The 23,312-nt window shown below is 32.2% G+C and overlaps 1 protein-coding gene across 1 annotated transcript in view; it reads left to right on the plus strand.

Annotated features, from left to right (window-relative positions):
* MYCBP2 (MYC binding protein 2) overlaps nt 1-23,312 on the plus strand; it is a gene marked incomplete at its 5' end in the record, with an annotated part of 292,519 nt that overhangs the window by 192,136 nt on the left and 77,071 nt on the right. Inside the window, 5 exon segments of the mRNA XM_027769695.1 lie at nt 10,566-10,640; nt 13,540-13,764; nt 14,629-14,761; nt 18,398-18,520; nt 21,097-21,252. Coding sequence (XP_027625496.1) covers nt 10,566-10,640; nt 13,540-13,764; nt 14,629-14,761; nt 18,398-18,520; nt 21,097-21,252 — 712 coding nt within the window.

The raw sequence follows: 23,312 nt of genomic DNA on the forward strand, positions 1-23,312 counted from the left end.
AGGCATACTAAATTCCATTCAAAGAGGTGGAGAGTGAGAGTGATGGCATTTTTTCCCTTTCTTATTTATACTGTTGTTTGAAATGATTTCCAAACTATAACTTACCAACTCAGAATTACCATGCACTCAAAAATGTTTGCAAATATTTGTATGTCATGTTGGCATTTCATAATCAGGTCTGGATGTTTTGTCTAAGTTCAAATCTTTTGTTTCTGTAAAATGGATTTTTAGACTTATAGGGCTATATACATTTTAAGTTGAAGGTATATCCTAGTCTTTGGGAGAAGTCATTGAACCACTTTGATAAATACAATAGAATAGTTAGAGCCAGTTTTACAAGATTCCTATATAATGAAACATTATAGCAACATACACTTCTTTTTACTGTAATCAGTGAAGTATGAGCTTTTTCTCTCCCTTTTCATTACTATCAGATGTATATGGTTCTTATGACACTACAAGTAAATGGCACTGGTAAATTGGAAAATATATATATATGTGTGTGTGTGTGTGTGCATATATATATATATACACACACACACACACACATATATATTTTTTTCCATGTGTATTTTAAACAGATTAATTTGTTTTCTTTTCTCTCTTTTTTTTTTTTAAGAGAAATTTTTGCTGCGTGAGCTTGTAAGAGAGACAGAAAGTGAGAATTACCCTCTGGGCAGGTGATCCTGCTGCAGTCCCTTCCCCCGCATCTTCCTCTTAGGATTTTGGGCACACATAGATACACACATGCCCAGCATGAGTTTTAAGCTAGTGGGTCTGGGATTCAAACTACGGCCAACTACATGGAAGTCCAGAGACATAACCATTACACCATCACTGGTCCCAGATTAATTTCTTATAAACCAATGTATAAATTTAGTTTTTTATATCAAACCATTCATTATATTCAGTTTTCTGCCTTATAGTTTGTAATAATGCTCTCCAAAGCAGTGGTTATAAAGATGATTTTTTGGGAAGAAAATATTGGATCTTCTATTTATATTTATTGATCTCATACTTTATGATATTCTTTTGTGGATGATTTATAATAGTGCAGTGGAGATGTTATGAATATTGTATATACATAATATATTTATATCATTTTTCATATGTATAATATACTAATATAAATATATTCATATGTATTATATTTGTATAGAATAAATGTATGATCAAGAACATTTGAAGAATATTGGCCTACTGCTTTACTGAGGCTAAACTTAAAAATAATAAATCTCTATTAAAATATTAAATTTCAATAAAGAACTGAGATCTTAAATTTTTCTGTTTGTACATACAGTTTAAAAAGGACTTTGACCCCTTGGAAAAGGGACTACTCTGGATGAAAAATAAAAATTCTTCATTATCTGTGACTTTATTATCTCTGGCTATCTTGACTTTAAATTAGTTTGAAATAATTTTCCATTATAGTAACTGAATATTCCTTAGGATTGTAAAAAAGTATATTTCAGCTGTGATATCTATAACAACTATTTATTACAAATTATTTTTACTAATTTTTACCAATTTTTTTGTGTTTTAAGAAAATATTCTTATATCTTTGATAAAGCATTGTATTAAATTATGTTATCTTTTTTTAGGGGGGGGGTTAGCTATAGGGCACATGCGCTTGGCAGAAAGACAGATACAGAAAGCGAGAAATCACCCCCCAGGGGGAATGGCCACGCCGCAATCCCTTCTCCTCCATTCTCTTCTCGGGATCTTGGGCATGCACGTACACGCGCTTGGCATGAGTTTAAGCCACTGGGTCTGGGACTCAAACCACAGTCTACTACATAGGAGTCCAGCGACATAACTATTACACCAGCTGCTGGTCCCCATTATGTTATCTTTTTTACCTTCTCCACTCTAAAATTTTCTTTTAATTCCTTTGCCCATTAGTGGAAATGCTTTTAGATAAAGCAAGAGAATAAACAAAGATGGAAAATAAGAGGCAAGAAATGATACCCGTTGAAGTTCTATAATAAATACCACAATTTAATTTTAGAGCATCGGCGTTGTTATTTGATGTTTTTAAGCCCCATTAAAAGACAGTTTGTAGTGAAGTCAGGAAAAGAAAGGCAATAAATAACAAAGGTAAGGGAGGAAGATAAATAAAGTGAGCTATACAAATCCTGGTAGAAGGCTTTTACTGGAATGTGAATGGAGAGGTTGTTGTTACGTTATTTAAAAAATGTAGATGCAGAATATTGAAGCTAATAAGATAACGTGGTTTTTGGTATTTTGCTGCTTTATGTTAAGGGATGGCATGAGTTGTATTTTTTTTTTTCCTTTTTTTGGAGAAGTTTTTGCTATAGGGCACGTGACTGACCAGAAAGAGACAGACAGAAAGCAAGAAATCACCCCCCAGGGGCAATGGCCATGCCACAATCCCTTCTCCTCTATTCTCCTCTCGAGATCTTGGGCATGCACGCACACGTGCCCAGCGTGAGTTTAAGCCACCGGGTTCGGGACTCAAACTGCGGTCGACTACATGGGAGTTCAGATTAGAAATAAAATGAGAAGTAACCAGTACTAATAAATGAAAAATATTCAAAAAGAACCAAAAATTGCCTTCAGCAATCTTTTTTTCTTTGAATTGTCCAGAGGGTCCATCTGCTTGCCAGAGAGAGCCAGAGAGACAGAGAGGGAGGAGAACACACCACCCAATGGGTTGTGGTCATGCCCTCATCTAATTGCCTCCAATTTTTCATTCTTGTGGGATTTGGGACACACATGAATGTACACACACCTGGTGCTGCTGGATCTGGAATTCAAACCGCAGAGTAGTCCATGTGGGATCCAACATGCCTTGACCATCCAACCTTGGGCTGCCTGCCTTCAGCAATCTTTACGTCGGCTCCCTCAACCTTCCTTCATTAACATAATTTTGTGTTCATATCAAACACATGTTCCTAATTGTGTCCTGACGGCTACAAACTATGGAAGGAGCAGGGACAGGGATTGGAAATTCAAACATTGTTAGTTTGCCACAAATAACCCAAATTCATTGTATACTTCAGAGTAATTTTGTACACTATCTTATTTATTTACTCACAATTTCGAATTATTGGTTTTGTTGGAGATACGTTCTTAAGTTGTATTATAGCCTGCCTAACCATGAAGAGTTCTATTTCAATACCACTACTTTATTAAGAAATGCAGGCATCTTGACGAGTTCAAACTGTTTCAGTGCTTTAGTAAGACTTTAGAGATTAAGGAGCACTAGACATCGATATGATGACTGTATGTTCAAAAGTAATTTTGAAGTCAGTGGAAAGGATAGGGCTAAATAAGATGAAGACTGCAGATACTTTGTGAGGTATTCATCATCTATTAGGCCTTTTTGTCATTTTTACAACACACTTTTTAATTTTTTATATCTTGAAGACTTTGCTATATTAAATGGTTTTACCTGCACTTTTTCAGAATATTTTTATAGATGACTAGACTTAAAATTTCCTGTTTATCGTATTCTCTGTGCTTTTCAGTAATGTAATAGTCATTAATTAGTTAATTGCTCATTCAATAAATATTTATGGGTACCTATCATGTATCAGATACTTAGTGGGGAAGTGGATTTTAGGTTGAGGAGCAGAAGAGAGGGTTATAAAATAAGTAAGAGTGCAGTTCTTGCTCCTTAGGTGCTCACAGTGTAATGTGGTGGACATACTGTATTTTTTCTTTTTAGCTTTTGAAAATATTTATTATTTACATTTAACCACTATGCATCTTTACAATGTACATGATTTTTCTCAGCGTGAATACAGTGCATATCAGTCAAGACAAAGACATTACCATATACATTATCATCAGCAAATAACTTCATTTTTATGTCAACTAAATGCATTGTTGTTTTTTTCCATCTGTTCCCTCCCAGCTTTTTTTGTTAATAGAAATGTTTAGTCCATCAAAAATAAGTCTCATTGAAAGCATTTCACTAACTTCACCTGTTCAAGTGTATACTACTAGCACACAGGATTACGTATCTTTGTTTTTTGTTTTCAGAGAGAGATTTTTGCTATAGGGCACTTGCTATATTCTAGTCATTTAGTTACATTGTGATAACTTCACTTAGGAAATGACATGTATGGAGGTCTTGAAAAAAAGCTGCCAGGAGAAAGTAAAGGAATTTTTATCCAAAGTTATAGATGTGTGTTGTGACTGGGAATTGAAGGGGGTGAAGCAAAACAGTGAGAGTGAAAGTAGACTGGTACTGGGTAAATGACTTTTCCTTGTCTAGTCTCAGGTAACCTAGTCTGTAGAAGTGGAAACGACTTAATTCTTTCTCCAGCTACCCATCAGATTAAATTTATCTTTCTTGCTTTCAGCTTACTTGTATTCTTATAGCACTTATTTCTGTTTTTAAGCTCCTTAGGGTAAGATTCATAAGATTCCTTCTTACTCATATTTATTTTTTCCAGAGTGTTAAATACTACACTTTGGTATTGTAGACTTTTAACATTCATTGATGCTTTATTTTTAGCTCTGGTATGATTATACTGCTTAAAATAATTCCTAACACTTATACACTCCTTATCTTAATTAGGCCATTTAGTTTTCATTGTGACCCTGTGATATTGAGTACGTTGTAATTCCTATTTTTCTAATGAGGTAAGATCACAAGTAGAAAGAAGTGGAGCTGGGACTGGAACTCCAGGGTTCGGGACTCAAACTGCGGTCGACTACATGGGAGTTCAGATTAGAAATAAAATGAGAAGTAACCAGTACTAATAAATGAAAAATATTCAAAAAGAACCAAAAATTGCCTTCAGCAATCTTTTTTTCTTTGAATTGTCCAGAGGGTCCATCTGCTTGCCAGAGAGAGCCAGAGAGACAGAGAGGGAGGAGAACACACCACCCAATGGGTTGTGGTCATGCCCTCATCTAATTGCCTCCAATTTTTCATTCTTGTGGGATTTGGGACACACATGAATGTACACACACCTGGTGCTGCTGGATCTGGAATTCAAACCGCAGAGTAGTCCATGTGGGATCCAACATGCCTTGACCATCCAACCTTGGGCTGCCTGCCTTCAGCAATCTTTACGTCGGCTCCCTCAACCTTCCTTCATTAACATAATTTTGTGTTCATATCAAACACATGTTCCTAATTGTGTCCTGACGGCTACAAACTATGGAAGGAGCAGGGACAGGGATTGGAAATTCAAACATTGTTAGTTTGCCACAAATAACCCAAATTCATTGTATACTTCAGAGTAATTTTGTACACTATCTTATTTATTTACTCACAATTTCGAATTATTGGTTTTGTTGGAGATACGTTCTTAAGTTGTATTATAGCCTGCCTAACCATGAAGAGTTCTATTTCAATACCACTACTTTATTAAGAAATGCAGGCATCTTGACGAGTTCAAACTGTTTCAGTGCTTTAGTAAGACTTTAGAGATTAAGGAGCACTAGACATCGATATGATGACTGTATGTTCAAAAGTAATTTTGAAGTCAGTGGAAAGGATAGGGCTAAATAAGATGAAGACTGCAGATACTTTGTGAGGTATTCATCATCTATTAGGCCTTTTTGTCATTTTTACAACACACTTTTTAATTTTTTATATCTTGAAGACTTTGCTATATTAAATGGTTTTACCTGCACTTTTTCAGAATATTTTTATAGATGACTAGACTTAAAATTTCCTGTTTATCGTATTCTCTGTGCTTTTCAGTAATGTAATAGTCATTAATTAGTTAATTGCTCATTCAATAAATATTTATGGGTACCTATCATGTATCAGATACTTAGTGGGGAAGTGGATTTTAGGTTGAGGAGCAGAAGAGAGGGTTATAAAATAAGTAAGAGTGCAGTTCTTGCTCCTTAGGTGCTCACAGTGTAATGTGGTGGACATACTGTATTTTTTCTTTTTAGCTTTTGAAAATATTTATTATTTACATTTAACCACTATGCATCTTTACAATGTACATGATTTTTCTCAGCGTGAATACAGTGCATATCAGTCAAGACAAAGACATTACCATATACATTATCATCAGCAAATAACTTCATTTTTATGTCAACTAAATGCATTGTTGTTTTTTTCCATCTGTTCCCTCCCAGCTTTTTTTGTTAATAGAAATGTTTAGTCCATCAAAAATAAGTCTCATTGAAAGCATTTCACTAACTTCACCTGTTCAAGTGTATACTACTAGCACACAGGATTACGTATCTTTGTTTTTTGTTTTCAGAGAGAGATTTTTGCTATAGGGCACTTGCTATATTCTAGTCATTTAGTTACATTGTGATAACTTCACTTAGGAAATGACATGTATGGAGGTCTTGAAAAAAAGCTGCCAGGAGAAAGTAAAGGAATTTTTATCCAAAGTTATAGATGTGTGTTGTGACTGGGAATTGAAGGGGGTGAAGCAAAACAGTGAGAGTGAAAGTAGACTGGTACTGGGTAAATGACTTTTCCTTGTCTAGTCTCAGGTAACCTAGTCTGTAGAAGTGGAAACGACTTAATTCTTTCTCCAGCTACCCATCAGATTAAATTTATCTTTCTTGCTTTCAGCTTACTTGTATTCTTATAGCACTTATTTCTGTTTTTAAGCTCCTTAGGGTAAGATTCATAAGATTCCTTCTTACTCATATTTATTTTTTCCAGAGTGTTAAATACTACACTTTGGTATTGTAGACTTTTAACATTCATTGATGCTTTATTTTTAGCTCTGGTATGATTATACTGCTTAAAATAATTCCTAACACTTATACACTCCTTATCTTAATTAGGCCATTTAGTTTTCATTGTGACCCTGTGATATTGAGTACGTTGTAATTCCTATTTTTCTAATGAGGTAAGATCACAAGTAGAAAGAAGTGGAGCTGGGACTGGAACTCCAGTTGATTTAACTTTAAAACCCGTGCTTTTATTTTCAATATGCTTTAATGTAGTAGAGAGAGAAGGACACACATATATTTACAAAGGGATAAAGTAAATATATAAAAATCATATGCTGGCTAGAAGTATCAAAATAAACAAATATGAATACTAATCACCTTCATGGTTGAATAAGGATAAATTTTGTAATATGTATGGATGCTGACCCTTAAGTTAGTCTGAGAAGTCACACCTGGTTCTAAGGATTTGAAACTACAAAATGTGAGCCAGCAGAATATATTTTCTGTATCAAAGCAAATGTAAGTAAAAGAGTATATAACATGCACATGAAATGGGAGACATTTGGCTGCAAAGAATCAAGAGTTTAAGTTTTGGGGAAACAAATTTATTTCTAGGATGGACCAGTAGTGATTTGAAATTTACACAGCCAATTTTGGGGGCATGTTGTCAAAAATAAGATTTTCTAGCACTGTGGGAGAAGCAATGAGTAGAAGAAGAAAACATTTATATCAAGGCAAGTACATGGAACACCAGTAGAAGTATTCTAGGATATCATCTTAATGTCTGTATTAACTTAATTCTTGCAGAAGCAATTTGAGTCTCTGAACATCTCCATGCATTTACACAAACCATTTTAGGCTGATGGATGTTTAGATATAGAAAGTATGCTGATTTCCCAAAATTTGAGGTACAATAGATTTAGAGTAGAGATAAACAGAAAGTATCATTTGGTCATCTCTCTCATAGCATCACTCAGAGTAATTGATAAAATTAGCAATTTTTTTGCATTTTATTACAATTTTTTTATATCTATATAATAATTCTTGGCAGTCACAGCTTTACATGTACTCCACGTTTCACGGTTTTGTTTTGAGTGTAGGTTTGTGCGTTTGTGTACACATTACCTGTGGGGATTTTTTTTTTTTTTTTTTATGTTTTTGTCATGAGTACATGCCAGGGTGCATGTACTCTGACCAGAGACCAAGGCAAAGTGAGAAATCACCTCCTAGGGAGAATGACCATGCCACATTCCCTTCTTCTCCATTCTCTTTTGGGGATTCAGTGCACCTGCACATGCACCCAGTGTTAGTTTCAAGCCATGGTTTATGGGACTTGAACTGCGGACAGCTATCTGGTAATCCAGTGCCTTAACCACCATGCTACCTGCTGACCCCAGTTCCTGATTTTTTTAATCGTAATAGCATTTCATCTCAATACTATAGTAGTAAATATTTTGTCTTTAGACATAAACTGGTTCATTTCATTGTTTATTTAGTGTTTAAGTTTTAGACACAATAAAATTTAAAGGCAGTTAAAATAATACTTACAACATTTATATGTATGCTATGCTTAAATTTTCTGAGTTACTTTTATCACTGGTTTTAAAAATGGCAATTCCAAGATCTGTGCTTATGGAGCACAAAGTTTTACTTTTTGTTTTCCTGTATTTTGTTTTTCTGTTTTTATATGACCACTTTGTATGTTTGATCATGAATTTTCACTGTGATGATTAGTAATTATTCCTTTATTTGGTCTGTTCTGTGCCTTGAAGTATTATAATTTTAGAATTGCAATTTGGTGCTCATTAATTTAGTTAGATATCTGATATACTTTAGTTTTCCAATTTTCTTGATAGAATTTCTGCCTTTAAAATAATATTTATGAGTGAAACTATTTTAATTACCGTGTGTGTGTGTGTGTGTGTGCATATGTATATATGTGTGCATACTTAGATAATGGTGTTCATGTTCAGCTGTCAAATTATATGACATGAAAGCTAGTATTTATATATTATATAGTGAGTTTTTTTATGACACTTAGGGGAAGTTAATTTTCATACATGTTCACAACTTTATACTAAAATATTCCTAGATTTTCAAAAGAAAATATTAAAGTACAATTTACTTTTCAGCTCCACCTTTCTATTTGATGAACTTTGATTCTTAAAAAAATGCAATTTTATCAGGACACTGCATTTTGAAAATAATCTCATAGTAACTTGTATGCACTAAGAATTTTCTACAGCTGCAGAACAAAAGCAAAAAATAGCAAATTTGAATTCACATGCAATTAACATATACAAAATTGATTTTATTGGGGATATAGCATCATGATTAGCAGTTTTACTTTAAAAGTATATATACTACATGTATTGACTCTTAAAATACTTGTTTGTACATGGAAATGAAAGAGGAGTAAGCTTTAAATTGACAGTCTTCACATTGCTTCTTTATTTCTAACTTCATCTGTATTGCTTGCTTTTCACTTTAGTTTTAATAAAAGAAGAACTTATGCTTAAAATAGAAAATGCTTTAAAAAAACTTGCTATTGTTTTATGTCAAAAGGTCTGCACCTCTATTCTCTCTAAGGGGAGGAAATAAACATTGAGCAAATCTCCACAAATTCTTGTATTCATGGATGAGCCAGTAAGAATATCTTGCCTCCTCTACCCTAATAATAGCATTGCAAAGTGTTTTGCATATATTTCCATTTCACCTAAAAAGAATGGACCCTTCACTATCTGTTTTTAAATAGGAAAAGTGGTAGTTTGGGGTTTTGTTTTACATTTATCATAGGCATTAGAAAGTCATTTTTTTCCTAACTTTTGTATGTCTTATATTTCAGAATTAGCATACATGCATATATGGATGTTTATCTACATCCATTCATAAACATACATGAGGAAAATACAGAACTAGAAAATAGTGAATAAAATTCTTATTGTCTAAAATTTTGGAATTTGTTGGAAATCGTGATGTTTCTTTGCATTGAAATCTTAGATGGTAATAGTTTTTATTAACTTTTTAAATGTCCTCTTTTGATTCCAAAGTAATCATTTATCACAATATTTATGTAAGTAAAATTGTGCAATTGCTACTCACTGGAAATATTTTAATTTCAGATGAGAGAGGTATAGATTGATACCATGACATAACTACATAAAATGTATATATTTAAATTTTTATTAAGACATTTTATGAAAATGTTGATTTTTCAGGGATCATGTTGTATAAATTGCTTGTTCTTTAACAAATATTTTCAAAATGGGATCCTAAATGCTTTATGCATTTCCTAAACTTTGAGATGGAGAAAAGTATGCCTATCTTTTGATAAAATACTTAAGAATGTATGTTTTTCTTAGAACATGTTAATGGCTTTTAGAACATTTTTAAGTGATTGAAGGAAAGTTTTTTAATGATTTAATTTTTCATTTTATTTTAGTTTTTTATACTTTTTACTTTTTAGTACTTTAAAAAGTGATAATTAGCTCACATTTAGCACATGTCATTATTCTCATGATGATAGTTGCATTTTTCGATACAGTCTACATTATTCATATTTTCTTTGTAAAATAGCAGGCTGTTTTCTGTCATAAGACAAATCTGGTTTATGTAAGGACAAATACATCTCATTTAAGCAGTTTTAAGGTTTTCTTCTTGCATTGACTGTCTTAAGCTTTATAACAATGTCTGGCTCTTAATTTTAGTAAATGGCATGACACACTATATCCTTAGAGAGCTTCTGACAAAAACTTTTAAGAATTTCTTTGGTGTGTGGTTTACTCAGGTGGCTTCAGTTTCTCTTTAGTGAAAAAATATTCCATGTTGATGCTAGACAGAAAATTGTTGTTACTGTGAACGCATCTTTCTACAGATGATATCCTGTTCCCTTTCTTTGTTGATATTTTTCTTTCTTAAACTTTGTCGCTCAGAATGTCTTTAATGCTAGCCAAGGAGTCAGGGATTTGGACGTATTTTCATGGACTTCCAAACCTTTTTTCCCCCAGGTGAGTTAACTGTAAGGACAAACATACATTATTTGGATATTTCAGTATGTATAATAAATTTTACATTCTACCTTTAAGCCTTCACTTAAGATTTTAAAAGTTTTACCAAAAAAGACCTATGCATAGTGCTGCAATTGAGTTTCCTCTCTGTTCCTGGCAGAGTGTTAATAAGGTTAAGGGAAACTTTCATGTGACTTCAAAGTTGCTATGTTTAGTTTTATGACTATCTTCTTTAACAATTACATCATATTTAACTTTTTCAGAATGAACTTATTTATGTGGTAATAGTTCTTCTGTTTTTTTTCACTGCCTAAACTTTCACATTGCCTTTTTGAATGTTCCTCTGAGAATGGGGAGGGAAACGGGGAGAAAAATAATATTGTGATTCACCAGTTTCAGATGCTAGAGATCAGCTCTCACATATCTGTATTAAATAAAATGTGTATTTTAGAATTGCGTGAAAATGATGGACACAAACCATGCTTTTATGTCTATCAGGTTTTTTTTATACTATTTAGTACAAAAATATTGGATAAATTTTGTTTTATATTTGTTAATTTATATAGTTTATTTAACTATTCAATAAAATATTAGCTATTTAATGAAAGTTCTTCTATATTGTCTTTCAGTGACTAGTTTGCAATTATTATTATCTAGTTTTGCTAAGGTTTATCATCCATTGTTACCCTGAATGATAAAAAAGGGGGAATGATTGTAGTAATTAAGTGCCTTAGGAATATTTTTCAATGCCAATGAAATTGGATATTTTTGGCTAAATCTATTCCTGTTTTCTTGTGATTTTTAATATTACCAGGTGATTTTTAAAAATCAGTTGAAATAGAACTAAGATTTTGACTCTTCCAACTATAAAATTCATCATGACATATTTACTAAAATTGATCATTGTCAGGTCCAGCAGGGGACATGGTCATTAAGACACTGCTGGATTCCCACATGGCCAACCCAGGTTTGCTCCCTGAACCCTGCAGCTTGAAAATCATGCTAGGTGCATGTACCTGTGTGCCCCAAATCCCTAGAAAATGGAGAAGGGATTGCACCATGATCATCACCCTTAGGGGATGATTTATCACTTTCCCTTTCTCTGTTTCTGTCTCTCTCTGGTGATCAACATGCTCCCAATGACACAAACCTAAGGGGGGAAAAATTGATTATTCACAAATAGACATTTTAAAATCTTTACTGAAATCATTATAAGTATAATAATGCTAATTAGAATTTAGATCTGAGTTTTCATTATGAGTGCTCTCTGTGTATCCGTATAGTTGTGTACATATATAGATTTGTGCAAGTGTCAATATACAGGTACATGAAATGCATATGTTAAGCTTATATTCAGTTATAAATCTAAGTTTTTTGAGTATTTAAAATTCTCATTTCAATTTGATTGCTAATATGTATCTTAAAAATCTTGAGAAATATAATTACAGTAAATAAAAATAGTCATATAAGCAAAAATTGATGGTCATTCTCACAGTGACAGTTACAAAACATTCTGTGAATGTTAATGGTGGATGTAAAATTATCCTTGACCCACTGTATAATGAATTGACAAAGTCACAATTACACAAATCTTGAACACACATTTTTTTTACCCTCAGAATTTTATTAAAATTCTACCACACACACACACACACACACACACACACATATATAAAATTTATATATATATATATATAAAATGTGTGTGTATGTATTAACATGTATATACATCTTAATATGAGACTGCTTATAGGGATAGAACTTATAAAAACTTCATTTTGCATAACATCAGTTTTTTCACCTTTATTCTAATTATAACATTTTTAAATATTAATTCTAACCTAATTTTTATGAGTGTCTCATTATTGCTATCTTTTATTCTATTTGAATATGAAGTAATTATACAGATTATTTTTCATATTTAAAAATGTAGTGTAAATCTATTTTAAAGGAGTAAAGGAGTAATAATGGCATTTGAAGAATCCCCAGCATAGAGTTACATTTACATTTAGTTAGGATGAAGAGAAAATAAAGAAAAGTTATTATCTCTCTTTATTGCATTCACATAGGAAACAATTTCATCATTAGTTTTCAGATTCAACAAAAAAATATTAAGTCAAATTCCTTTATTTTAGAAGGACTGTTTTCAATGGTAAGAATCCAAATGTATATATTAACTTTAAAATGTATCTTTAATGTCAATCTCTCCTTGCTACTGAAAATTTAATCTCTTTCTTGTGTTACTAGTATTAATATATCTCTGCATAGTTAATGGTCTAGCAAATCTAGTAAGACATTTTCATTTTTACTATACTAAGAAAATTCAAATTATTAAAATCTTATAAATATTCTTATTTGTGACTAAGCAAATATTAAGTGTAGCTATGTTTTGTTCATTCTTTAAATCATCATTCTCTCTGGTTATAGATAAGTTTCCAGATACTTCATATCTATATTCTATATTTATAAATAATTATTACATTGTGAGAAAAAAAGGAACATTTAGACCTTTTTGCCCATACCAATATAGACTAATGCAATAATAATACAAATTCAGTCATGATTCACATCATAAATTATTTTTCCTAAAGTTACGTAATATATTAAAAGACAAAAGGGAAATCCAGGACTATTGTGTTTCTCAAATTGTGGTGAAAAAAAGCCAAACGTTCAATTGCTTTCTTGGTATATTTTCTTCATTTTAATTTTAAAAATATTCTATGTTGAAAAGTTGAAAGATTCTTTAATGGTGGTATTGTCTAAATCTTCACTTATCTTTAGATATGTATTATCTTTCAATTGACAGGATTGTAGACTTGCTATAAAAACTATGAATGAGATGATTTTGAAATGGAATGGATTATATTTTGTTTATTTTTTTTTCTATTCAAATTTTCAGGAACCTAAAACTAATACTGATGACTTTTTCAAAGACATAAACTCCTGCTGCCCACAGGAAGCAACAATGCAAGAACAAGATATGCCATTCTTGCGAGGAGGGCCAGGAGTGTACAAGGTAGTGAAGACTGGACCTTCAGGTCACAACATCAGAAGCTGCCCTAACCTTAGAGGTATCCCAATTGGAATGTTAGTTCTGGGAAACAAAGTCAAAGCAGTGGGAGAGGTATGGATTCTTGTAGCTTCATGACTTCTAAGATATTCATTGTTGATATAATACAACCAAAGACTTCCAAAGGTTGCCATTTCCATCCCAGGCTTTTTAAATGTTGATGGATTTTATCATTACTTGTATTGAAAATACTAACATAATTTTCCTGTACTTCTTTTCTAAGAATTTTATTCTCATACGTATCCTTGTAAAAACAATAATTATATTAACAAATGATTTATACTGTATTTATAAATGTTTGTTATTTGCAAATATTCTTTCACTATTATAAATGTGCTATACCATTGTGAATTATCAGCTTTAAAATTATTTTATGTGAATCGGTATGAAGATGTAATCATATACAAAGGGTTTCATTTCTTTCCTTCCATTCCTAGGTCTCACTGAAGTCCTGAGCAAATAAAATTATTCTTTAGGCCACTGTGGCATTTGCCTTAGCCAATAAGCTTGAAGATGTAGTGTGTCATGCTATTTCTCAGCGTAAGGGTCATTTACAGTTTGCACTATTGGTATTATCAACCTAAATAACAGCAAGCAATGCTGTCTTAGGACATTTTAGATGTAAAAAAAAAGGGAAAAAAAAGAGCCATATGTTTTAGAGAAACACAATTATTTAGGGATTATTTTTGTGCTTTAAAAATTATTATTGTAGCCAAAGTCATAAGTAAGTAGCATTTTACAGACGTTTTTATTGCTCTGTCTTACCTCAGGCTGTGGTCTTAATTTCAGAAACTCATTTCATGGTAGAAATGGATTGGAATGATTACACTATTGAAACACTTAAGCTTTTTACTGGTTTTCATCCTGAGTGTCCTGAAAGAATCAAGCCAATCAATCATGCTTTTTGTTATGTACCAGGTAACCAATTCTGAAGGTACATGGGTGCAGCTGGATAAGAACAGCATGGTAGAGTTCTGTGAGAGTGATGAAGGCGAGGCATGGTCCTTAGCTAGAGACAGAGGCGGAAACCAGTACCTCCGGCATGAAGATGGCAAGTTGGCTTACATTTGTGATTTATTCTGATTAACTTTGGCGATACAGAAGTTTAATATATATTGTATTGTGTTTGTGTTAAAGATTTTTTTGTGTGTTCATTTTTTACGTAAAAGTCAAACTAAAGGTTGAAAAATCTTGCAGCCATTAAGATTGGTTTTTAAAATATATAGGTACTAAATTAAAAGAATTAAAAGAAAATTTGAAACATTAGTTCATCATTACGAATCATGGTTTTTATTTTGTTAATATGAATTTGTATACTTTGTTCTCTGTGTCAGTCCAGGACTGATTGTTTTACCCTTTCTACCACAAACGGAAGTTCAGTATTCAAAGCATCAATTGCAGTACTTCTCCCAGGCAACTTCATTTCATTGAATTTTGTGTCAGGGAAAGCACATTGAATAAATGCATAGCATCTTTTTGGGGTTTCCCCTTTTATTGTTAGACTTTAAACTTTCAGCTTTATCTTACTTTTTAAATTCTGATCTCATTTAGTATCAGATGTTTCCTTTTAATCCCTCTTTTTCTTTATTCTCCTGGTGGCAAAACCTTGTTCAAAGTTCAGCCTTCTTTATAACTTGTGTGAAGTCTGAATCGATCCTGACAGAACCGAGAATTCTCTCTGTGTTCCCACAGAACTAGAACAAAGTGATTTTGTTATACCAAACTTATATTTCTTCATACCCAGATTGTGAATCCCTTATTGCTAGTCACAGGGTTTTTCATTATTGTGTACCAGTTCTGAAACACTTTTGGCACATGCTAGTTGCTGACAAAGTTTCGTAAATACATGAATTGCAAAAGTAATAGGACATCAGAATAAGTAAATAGCATAGATTTGTGTACGAAATACAAAGCGTAGATTTGTATACCAAATCCCAAAATTTATAGGCTAAGGAAGGATAAGTCAGAGAACATGCTTCTCTAATCTGACAGATAAAAACTTAAGAGTATTCATCATCCAAAAGGTAATATGGCTGTAAAAATACTTAGATTCAAACGAGGTCCAAAATTTACATGCATGACAGAAAACATTTAAATATATTGTCTCCTTTCCCCCCTAAAATAAGCCTTTGAGGTTGGCTTGTTTATTAATATAACCCTCAATTTATAGGTAAGGAAACTAAAGCTAATGGAATTTAAAATGACTTGCCTATGGTTAGGCAGCTGGTTACATGGCAGATGTTCAACTTGAGCCAGAAACTTCCTTCAGTTTTAAATGCTGTGCTTATTACACCATGTCACACATTGAACAAATTTGAGAACTACCTCCTCAAGTTTATCTGTTTTTACCAGATAAACTTTTACCAGATAAACTTTTTAGTCAAAGATTCTGTTGTCATAAAATAATGTTCTGACATGGTAGAACTATTTGTCACTGTATTTTGAGAGTGAAAGACTCCATTTGATTTAAATCAGTTATTTACAAAATAACCTCTTTTTTTTTTACTATTTATATTACTAATTATTTACTAAATATTCATAAATTTATAAACATTTTTCTTTGTGTAGGAATATTCAGATAATAACGAAAATCCCTTAAGTGAGATCAGTTTATTTATGATATACTGTAGTTAAGTAAAATGGAATGGCTTAAGTGACTCTTAGAGGATCTGTCTAGCTCAAGAATTTTTTAACCGTCGGAACCAGCAATTGATGTAATGGCTATGTCACTGGACTCCCATTTAGCTGACCATGGTTCAAGTCCCGGACCCAGTGGCTTAAACTCACGCCGGGCACATGTGTATGCATGCCCAAGATCCTGAGAGGAGAATGGAGGAGAAGGGATTGCGACATGGCCATTCCGCCTGGGTGGCGATTTCTCTCTTTCTGTCTCTCTGTCTCTGTCTTTCTGGCGAGCACACGTGCCCTATAGCAAAAACCTCTTTAAAAAAAATAAAATGAAATGCCCTGAATACTAAGAAGCAAATTTTAGCATGGGAAGTTGTATTCTTATAAAGTTAAAAGGTGGAAGGTTTTTCTAAGATAAAATGCTTAAGTTAGGTTATCATTTCTGGTGATATATATATTTTACCCTAAAAGACTTAAGAGAAGGTTCAGTCTCCCTCTGTAAACAGTAATCATTCTTAACTCTACAAGTCGATATATTTATCTTTATACACACACACACACAAAATATGTTTATATACATATACACATGTTTGATTGCCTCAGTATTTTAACATAAAACTTGAGATGATAGGGCAAGAAGTGATGTGATGTTAGTGCCTCAGAACCCCTAAGAGTAGTTTATTTGTTATCAAATAGTATCTCACTAATTTTAGTATCTAAATGTATGAAACACAGAAATAAGAGGATTTGGCACTATAGTTACTTATATGAAGTAATGAGTATAAGTGAAACAAAAGCTTTCTTCTTGAGGAAATTCTTTATTGTTTTTCAGTATCCATAGATAAAGCCAGCAGGCAGTGTTACTACTGTGTTGAAAACAGACTTCACTCGGTGCTAGACCATTCTAAGTCTAGAGGGTGTGATGCTGTCTTTTCTGTTCAGATTACTGTTCATGGGTGTTTTCCAGAAGAAATATTCCACTGCTGAAATATCTCATACTGAAGAGTATTGCCTAAGGGAAGTGCTAGGATTGGTTTTTTGAATAAAGTCTACAAATGCTGGTAAAGGGGTAGATCATGCAGTACCACTGGTACAGCAGAATTCCAATGTTCAGGTAGGAATAAAACACCCTACCGTATTCTTCTAGTTCCATGTTCCGTTTAAAGGGATATTGACTTCTTAAAAATATATTTGAAACATTTTATTTCTTATAATATTACTAGAAGAGAACAAATACTTTTTTCTCTCTTATTACCTTTCATTTGACAGATTATGTCTTTTTTTTAGCTGAAATTATTATGGCAATTAATTTTAGTTTTATTGCTTTTAGTATATTATCAGTCTCATTATTCAAACCATTTGATTGCTTATAGGGGATTATTTTAGTTTATACCTATTTATAGGCTGCATCTTGCCATATATAAACTAAGTAAAACATTTGCCATGTCCCTGCTAGAAATTAGAATTCAGATACATTTACTGACTTCAGGAAGTGTTAATAGACATTATGTGGCCTCACTTATCATTCATTTATTTTAGGGAAACATCTTTATGTAATCAGTAAAAATAAGTTAAATTTTCCATCAGTTTTACGTTCACAACTTAAAGTATTTTACCATGAAAATTCCTTCTGATACTAAATACTTGGACCTTCTGATGACTGTTTTGTCTGTGTGAATACTAACATATATAAAATATGTAGATTTCTGTTTTATATGTTGTCCAGTTTTATTTTGTAAAATACCCTGTATGAATTTGTTACAAATATAAGAGTACGTGGCCAGAAGTATCAATCTGCATTCAGTAATGGATCCTGCCATGACAGCCATAAATTGGCTCCATAAGAGCATATCCTATTTCTAAATTTGACTGTGATCAATGAAACCAAAGATTTGTCAGATGCTCTGTCAGTGTTACAATGAACTGATTGCTGTTTAGACTTAGTGAGGTCATTTTAAAATCTAACCACATCATAAAATTTTTCTTACAATTTTCTTTGTTATATGAATAGGGAATAACACATAAGAAACTAATGTTATAGCTGTGGTTTTTATTGTAGAACAAGTTCTTCTGGATCAAAATTCTCAAACTCCTCCTCCAAGCCCTTTCTCAGTACAAGCTTTTAATAAAGGGGCAAGTTGCAGTGCCCAAGGATTTGACTATGGACTTGGAAATAATAAAGGTAGGTGATTTAAAGTGAGTCTTTTATTTACCTAACTTCAGTATTTTTCTTGCTTCCTTTTTTATTCATTTTTATTCCTGTTCACACAGGAATCTTTGTTAAATTAAAATAACACTGAACTTTTTTACAAAGGAATTCTTTTTGCAGTTTTGTTTTTTAAGTTTTTAGGAATTCTTAACTTTTTCCCATTTTGATTTTGAAAACACTCATTGTGAATTTATATCCTAAAAATTCTATGTCACTCTATTTAGTAAAATGGCTATTATTTTTATCCTTCACTTATTATTAGGATAGTAATGTTAAGGAACAACAAAGAACTTTCCCAAATGATTCATTTAACCTCAGATTGCTTTTATGTAATATTACGTTTTAAAAAAAAAAAGTGTGGTTTTGAATATCCAGCCCAGTTATCTCAGTTAATTTAGGCCTATGAAATATGTTTGGGTTTGGTATATAGAATGAAACCAGAAACTGTGAAAGGAAAAACAAAAACCCTGAGCTATATTAGTATAAAATATATACTACTCTTTTGGCTGCATTCTGGAAGAGACCAGCATCATGGGCAATCAAGACAATAATTATTTGGCAATAATTTGTACCTGAAGTTCTTCAAAATTGCATTGGTGTATAAATTCAGACACACTCTTGTTCTTTTTTATGTTCTTGATTCTGACTCCTTCAAGATCAGCCACATTAACAGGAGGATGATGGGTAAGGAAGAGAAGATAGCCTACATGGAAATAATTTAACCTTAAACACTTTTAAAAAAACAAATCTACAGGGCTTGATTTCAAGGAAGAAATATAATATCATTTTACTTGTAAAGAAAGTAAAAAAATGAAGTAGTGAACAAAATAATGTATAATAAATATCAGTTTAAAACTACCTTTTATTGCATTTCTTTATTACTTTCCACATGAAGAAAATCTAGCCACAAGACTTCTTTTTGACTCTCTTGGATCAATCTAGCCCATAGTCTTGGATATGATCTGCTCGCTCACTTCTGGTAGCTCTGATTTCCTTAACGTAAGCTAGATCCGTACAGCCATAGAGGGCGAATGCATGGTGGGTGTTCTTCATGTCCCTTTCTCTCTACCGTTGTCCGCTCCTAATAAAATCTTGCTGTTTACTTACCACTCCTCTATACCTCTGTAGTAATCCATCTTAAAGCAATGTTTAATTCAAACTGTTTGCTTTCAGTCTTTAAAATGTCTGTTGTTGTACTGATGGCTTTCACTGTAAATTGGTCATTAACATACAGTTAATTAAAATATCATGAGAGAAGCAATCACTGTTCGAGTCAAGTGTTGCTGAGAACATTGCTATTAAATAGAAATTTGAAGTATTCTTAAAATGTGATTTTGCGAATATCTTTCAAAAACAGCATGTACTTGTTAATAGGCTTTAAAATACTGTTATGAAACAGATAAATAATAAATTTAATTAAGCGTAGCTAACCTTTATCTACTTATTACCCCTAACAGTAGTTCCCTTTTTCTTTAACTCTTCATATTGTCCTAAAGCAAGAAATTTTTTTACAAAACAGTTTTTCTTAAAACAATCTTTTACAGAATTCATTTTTTCTAAAATCCTTTCTTCAGTCTACAGCATTTATTTATTAAAAACTAAACATGTGTAGCTTGTGTACCAAGTAATTTTCATTTAAATTTATACCTCATTGATGCTTGAGGTGAAATTTTTATGTATAAAACTTTTATAATAGGAAGTATGACTTTTCCAGTTTTTTCACCAATGTGTCAGAATATGATTTTCTCCTCTTCTTCAGGATCATCAAAACTACTTATTATACTCAAAAATAAGTTTTATCATCCATTTTATTATTTTAAAAATATTTTAATTAAAGTTTTCTGTATTTCAAAAGAAAATGTCAGAATTCACATTTGAGATAATATTCAGATTGGGTAGCTCAAATTCCTTTTGGTCTGTAAATAGTTACAGATTTTTATATTTTATATTATCTAAGCAAAAGAGTTCATGCTTTTAAAAAACTAGAATTTTTTGAGCGGTTGTTAACAACTTAAAATGGGAAAGTATTTATGTATAACCATAATGTAAATATATTATTAATAACATACTTTGCCACTTTAATTCTATATTTTAGAGAAAAACTATTCAAACTATTTGCTTATTTTCTGTACGAAATATACTGCAGATGAGGTAGGGCAGTATTAGTCATTGTCTGGTAATATAGGAAAAAAACTCATTCGTTAAATCTTTATTTGTATATGTACAGCAGTGGAACAACTTATCAGAGATTCTTCATTGACGACTATTCCCACAAGAAATGAGAGATGTCGCTTGTGAATTTAAATGGATTTGTTTTTGTAGATGGGCTACTATGTAAGACTTGATGGGGTGCTTCCATTTAATAAAAAAAGCACGTAAAATTTGGTCCCTGATTTGAGGATGATGATTGCCAAGCTCCACACATCTCTGAACTGGCATAGATTTACTTAGTGTTTAACTTTATCAGAATGTCATAAAGCACCATTTACTTTGCCATTTTGGATGTTAATGATTACAAGTTGTAGTTTTGACTGTTTTGCCCACTGCAGGTGACCAACTGAGTGCCATATTGAATTCCATTCAGTCACGGCCCAATCTCCCAGCTCCTTCCATCTTTGATCAAGCTGCAAAACCTCCCTCTTCCCTAGTCCACAGCCCATTTGTGTTCGGACAGCCCCTTTCCTTCCAGCAGCCTCAGCTTCAGAGTAAGTCTGTCAGTCTTACCTGCCTCATCAAGCATTTCTGAAGCTTTGTTCTGAGTTATTTACCCATTACTGATTAGTTATCAACTCACCTGACTGGTTTTATTTAATTAGGATGTTATCCCCTCCCATTTTTGAAGTATTTAAGCTATTCTGAGTCAAGACATTTTACGGCTAAGACATTTGTTTTTTAATCACATTTTTTTACTAAGTGGAGTTATTAAAATATGACTAGTATGCTTTCTATTTTAATTCCAGTATTAATAAATACATACTATATAAAACATGTTAAGAAAAACATTTTTTTAAAATATGCATGGCTATGGTAACCATCTGTTATAAGGAAAACCTCATTGCTCTACGTTGGATTTTTGTTACTTTGAGATTCCCCGAAAGAATAAACCTCTTTCACTATACCAGTGAGTGGAACAGAGACTGTACTTGTTTGCACAGGTTTGTTTGTTCCAAGTGAATTTGATATCTAGGAAATGTATTAGTTCCTTAGGTGTCCAGATTTTCTCAAATTATTGTTTCCTCTCTGTTGTTATTGTTCTTAACACGTTAAACTGATTCTTAGATTTCGGCTCTGACTTCTAGGATTTCTCTAGCCCTCTATCCATGATAGTAGCGTGCATTGTTTTGGAAAATAGACCCAAATAAATTACAAGTGACTGACTGATCACTTTTCTTAATAACGTCCTGAGCCTTCCATAAAACTTCTCAAAGCTCCTTGCAGTATAACAACAGTATGATTTTCTTGGCATTCAGTTCTCATCTTGGCTAGATGACATATAAACACACTAAATGACGTTCATGAAAGTCTCAGTTTGTATCCCCATTGTATAGATTCGAATGCATGTCCTCTTTACTTTGATAAGGTACATTCACACTTAGATCTGATTTGTTTTTCTACAGAAATACTTTGATAATTGTTATTAGGGTTCTTTAAGAGAATAGTGGCTTTTTTTTTTTTTTAAGAACCAGGGTAGTATATACTTAGCAAGTGATGTTATTCAATAATATATTATTATCAATCTTAGATAAAGAGTATACAAGAGTTTAACTTTTCTAGGTTTGTATTATATATTAGGCAGGTTTAATTAATGCAGTTAATTAGTTTGGAAATGTAAGTACTTTCCATTTTTAGCTTATCATCTCTGTTCATGTTCAATATTTACCTAAGGTGTCTTTAGAGAAGAATTTCAAGGAAACCAAGTATCACATTTGTGAAATAGTTTTACCTTGCTGTGATAAACATTATTTTAGAAGTACGAAAGATAAGTAAAGAGATTATTACTTCTGTGGAGCAACAGTTTTTACATTAAATATACCTAGGTTGCAGGAATTTTTTAGGACAAGGGAAAAAACTACAAGGAAAAAAATTGTGATCAGTTAAGCAGAGTAGCAGAATATTTATATTAGGCCAGTAAAATTTGTTCATCCTTAAATTTAGTCCTTTTTTTTTTAAAGAATTATCTAACTTTTTATTTATATTTTGATTTGACCAGAAAGGTACAGAATGAAAGAAAGAGAGAGAAAGAAAGAGAGGGAAAGTGAGAAAGCAAGCCATCAGGTCTGGGTCTCAAACCGTTCTTGGCCATGTGGGAGATGCATGTCCTCTTTACTTTGATAAGGTACATTCACACTTAGATCTGATTTGTTTTTCTACAGAAATACTTTGATAATTGTTATTAGGGTTCTTTAAGAGAATAGTGGCTTTTTTTTTTTTTTAAGAACCAGGGTAGTATATACTTAGCAAGTGATGTTATTCAATAATATATTATTATCAATCTTAGATAAAGAGTATACAAGAGTTTAACTTTTCTAGGTTTGTATTATATATTAGGCAGGTTTAATTAATGCAGTTAATTAGTTTGGAAATGTAAGTACTTTCCATTTTTAGCTTATCATCTCTGTTCATGTTCAATATTTACCTAAGGTGTCTTTAGAGAAGAATTTCAAGGAAACCAAGTATCACATTTGTGAAATAGTTTTACCTTGCTGTGATAAACATTATTTTAGAAGTACGAAAGATAAGTAAAGAGATTATTACTTCTGTGGAG

The sequence above is a fragment of the Tupaia chinensis genome, unplaced genomic scaffold (assembly GCF_000334495.1).
Source record: "Tupaia chinensis unplaced genomic scaffold, TupChi_1.0 Scaffold000013_1, whole genome shotgun sequence".
In the NCBI taxonomy this organism is placed as follows: domain Eukaryota; kingdom Metazoa; phylum Chordata; class Mammalia; order Scandentia; family Tupaiidae; genus Tupaia; species Tupaia belangeri.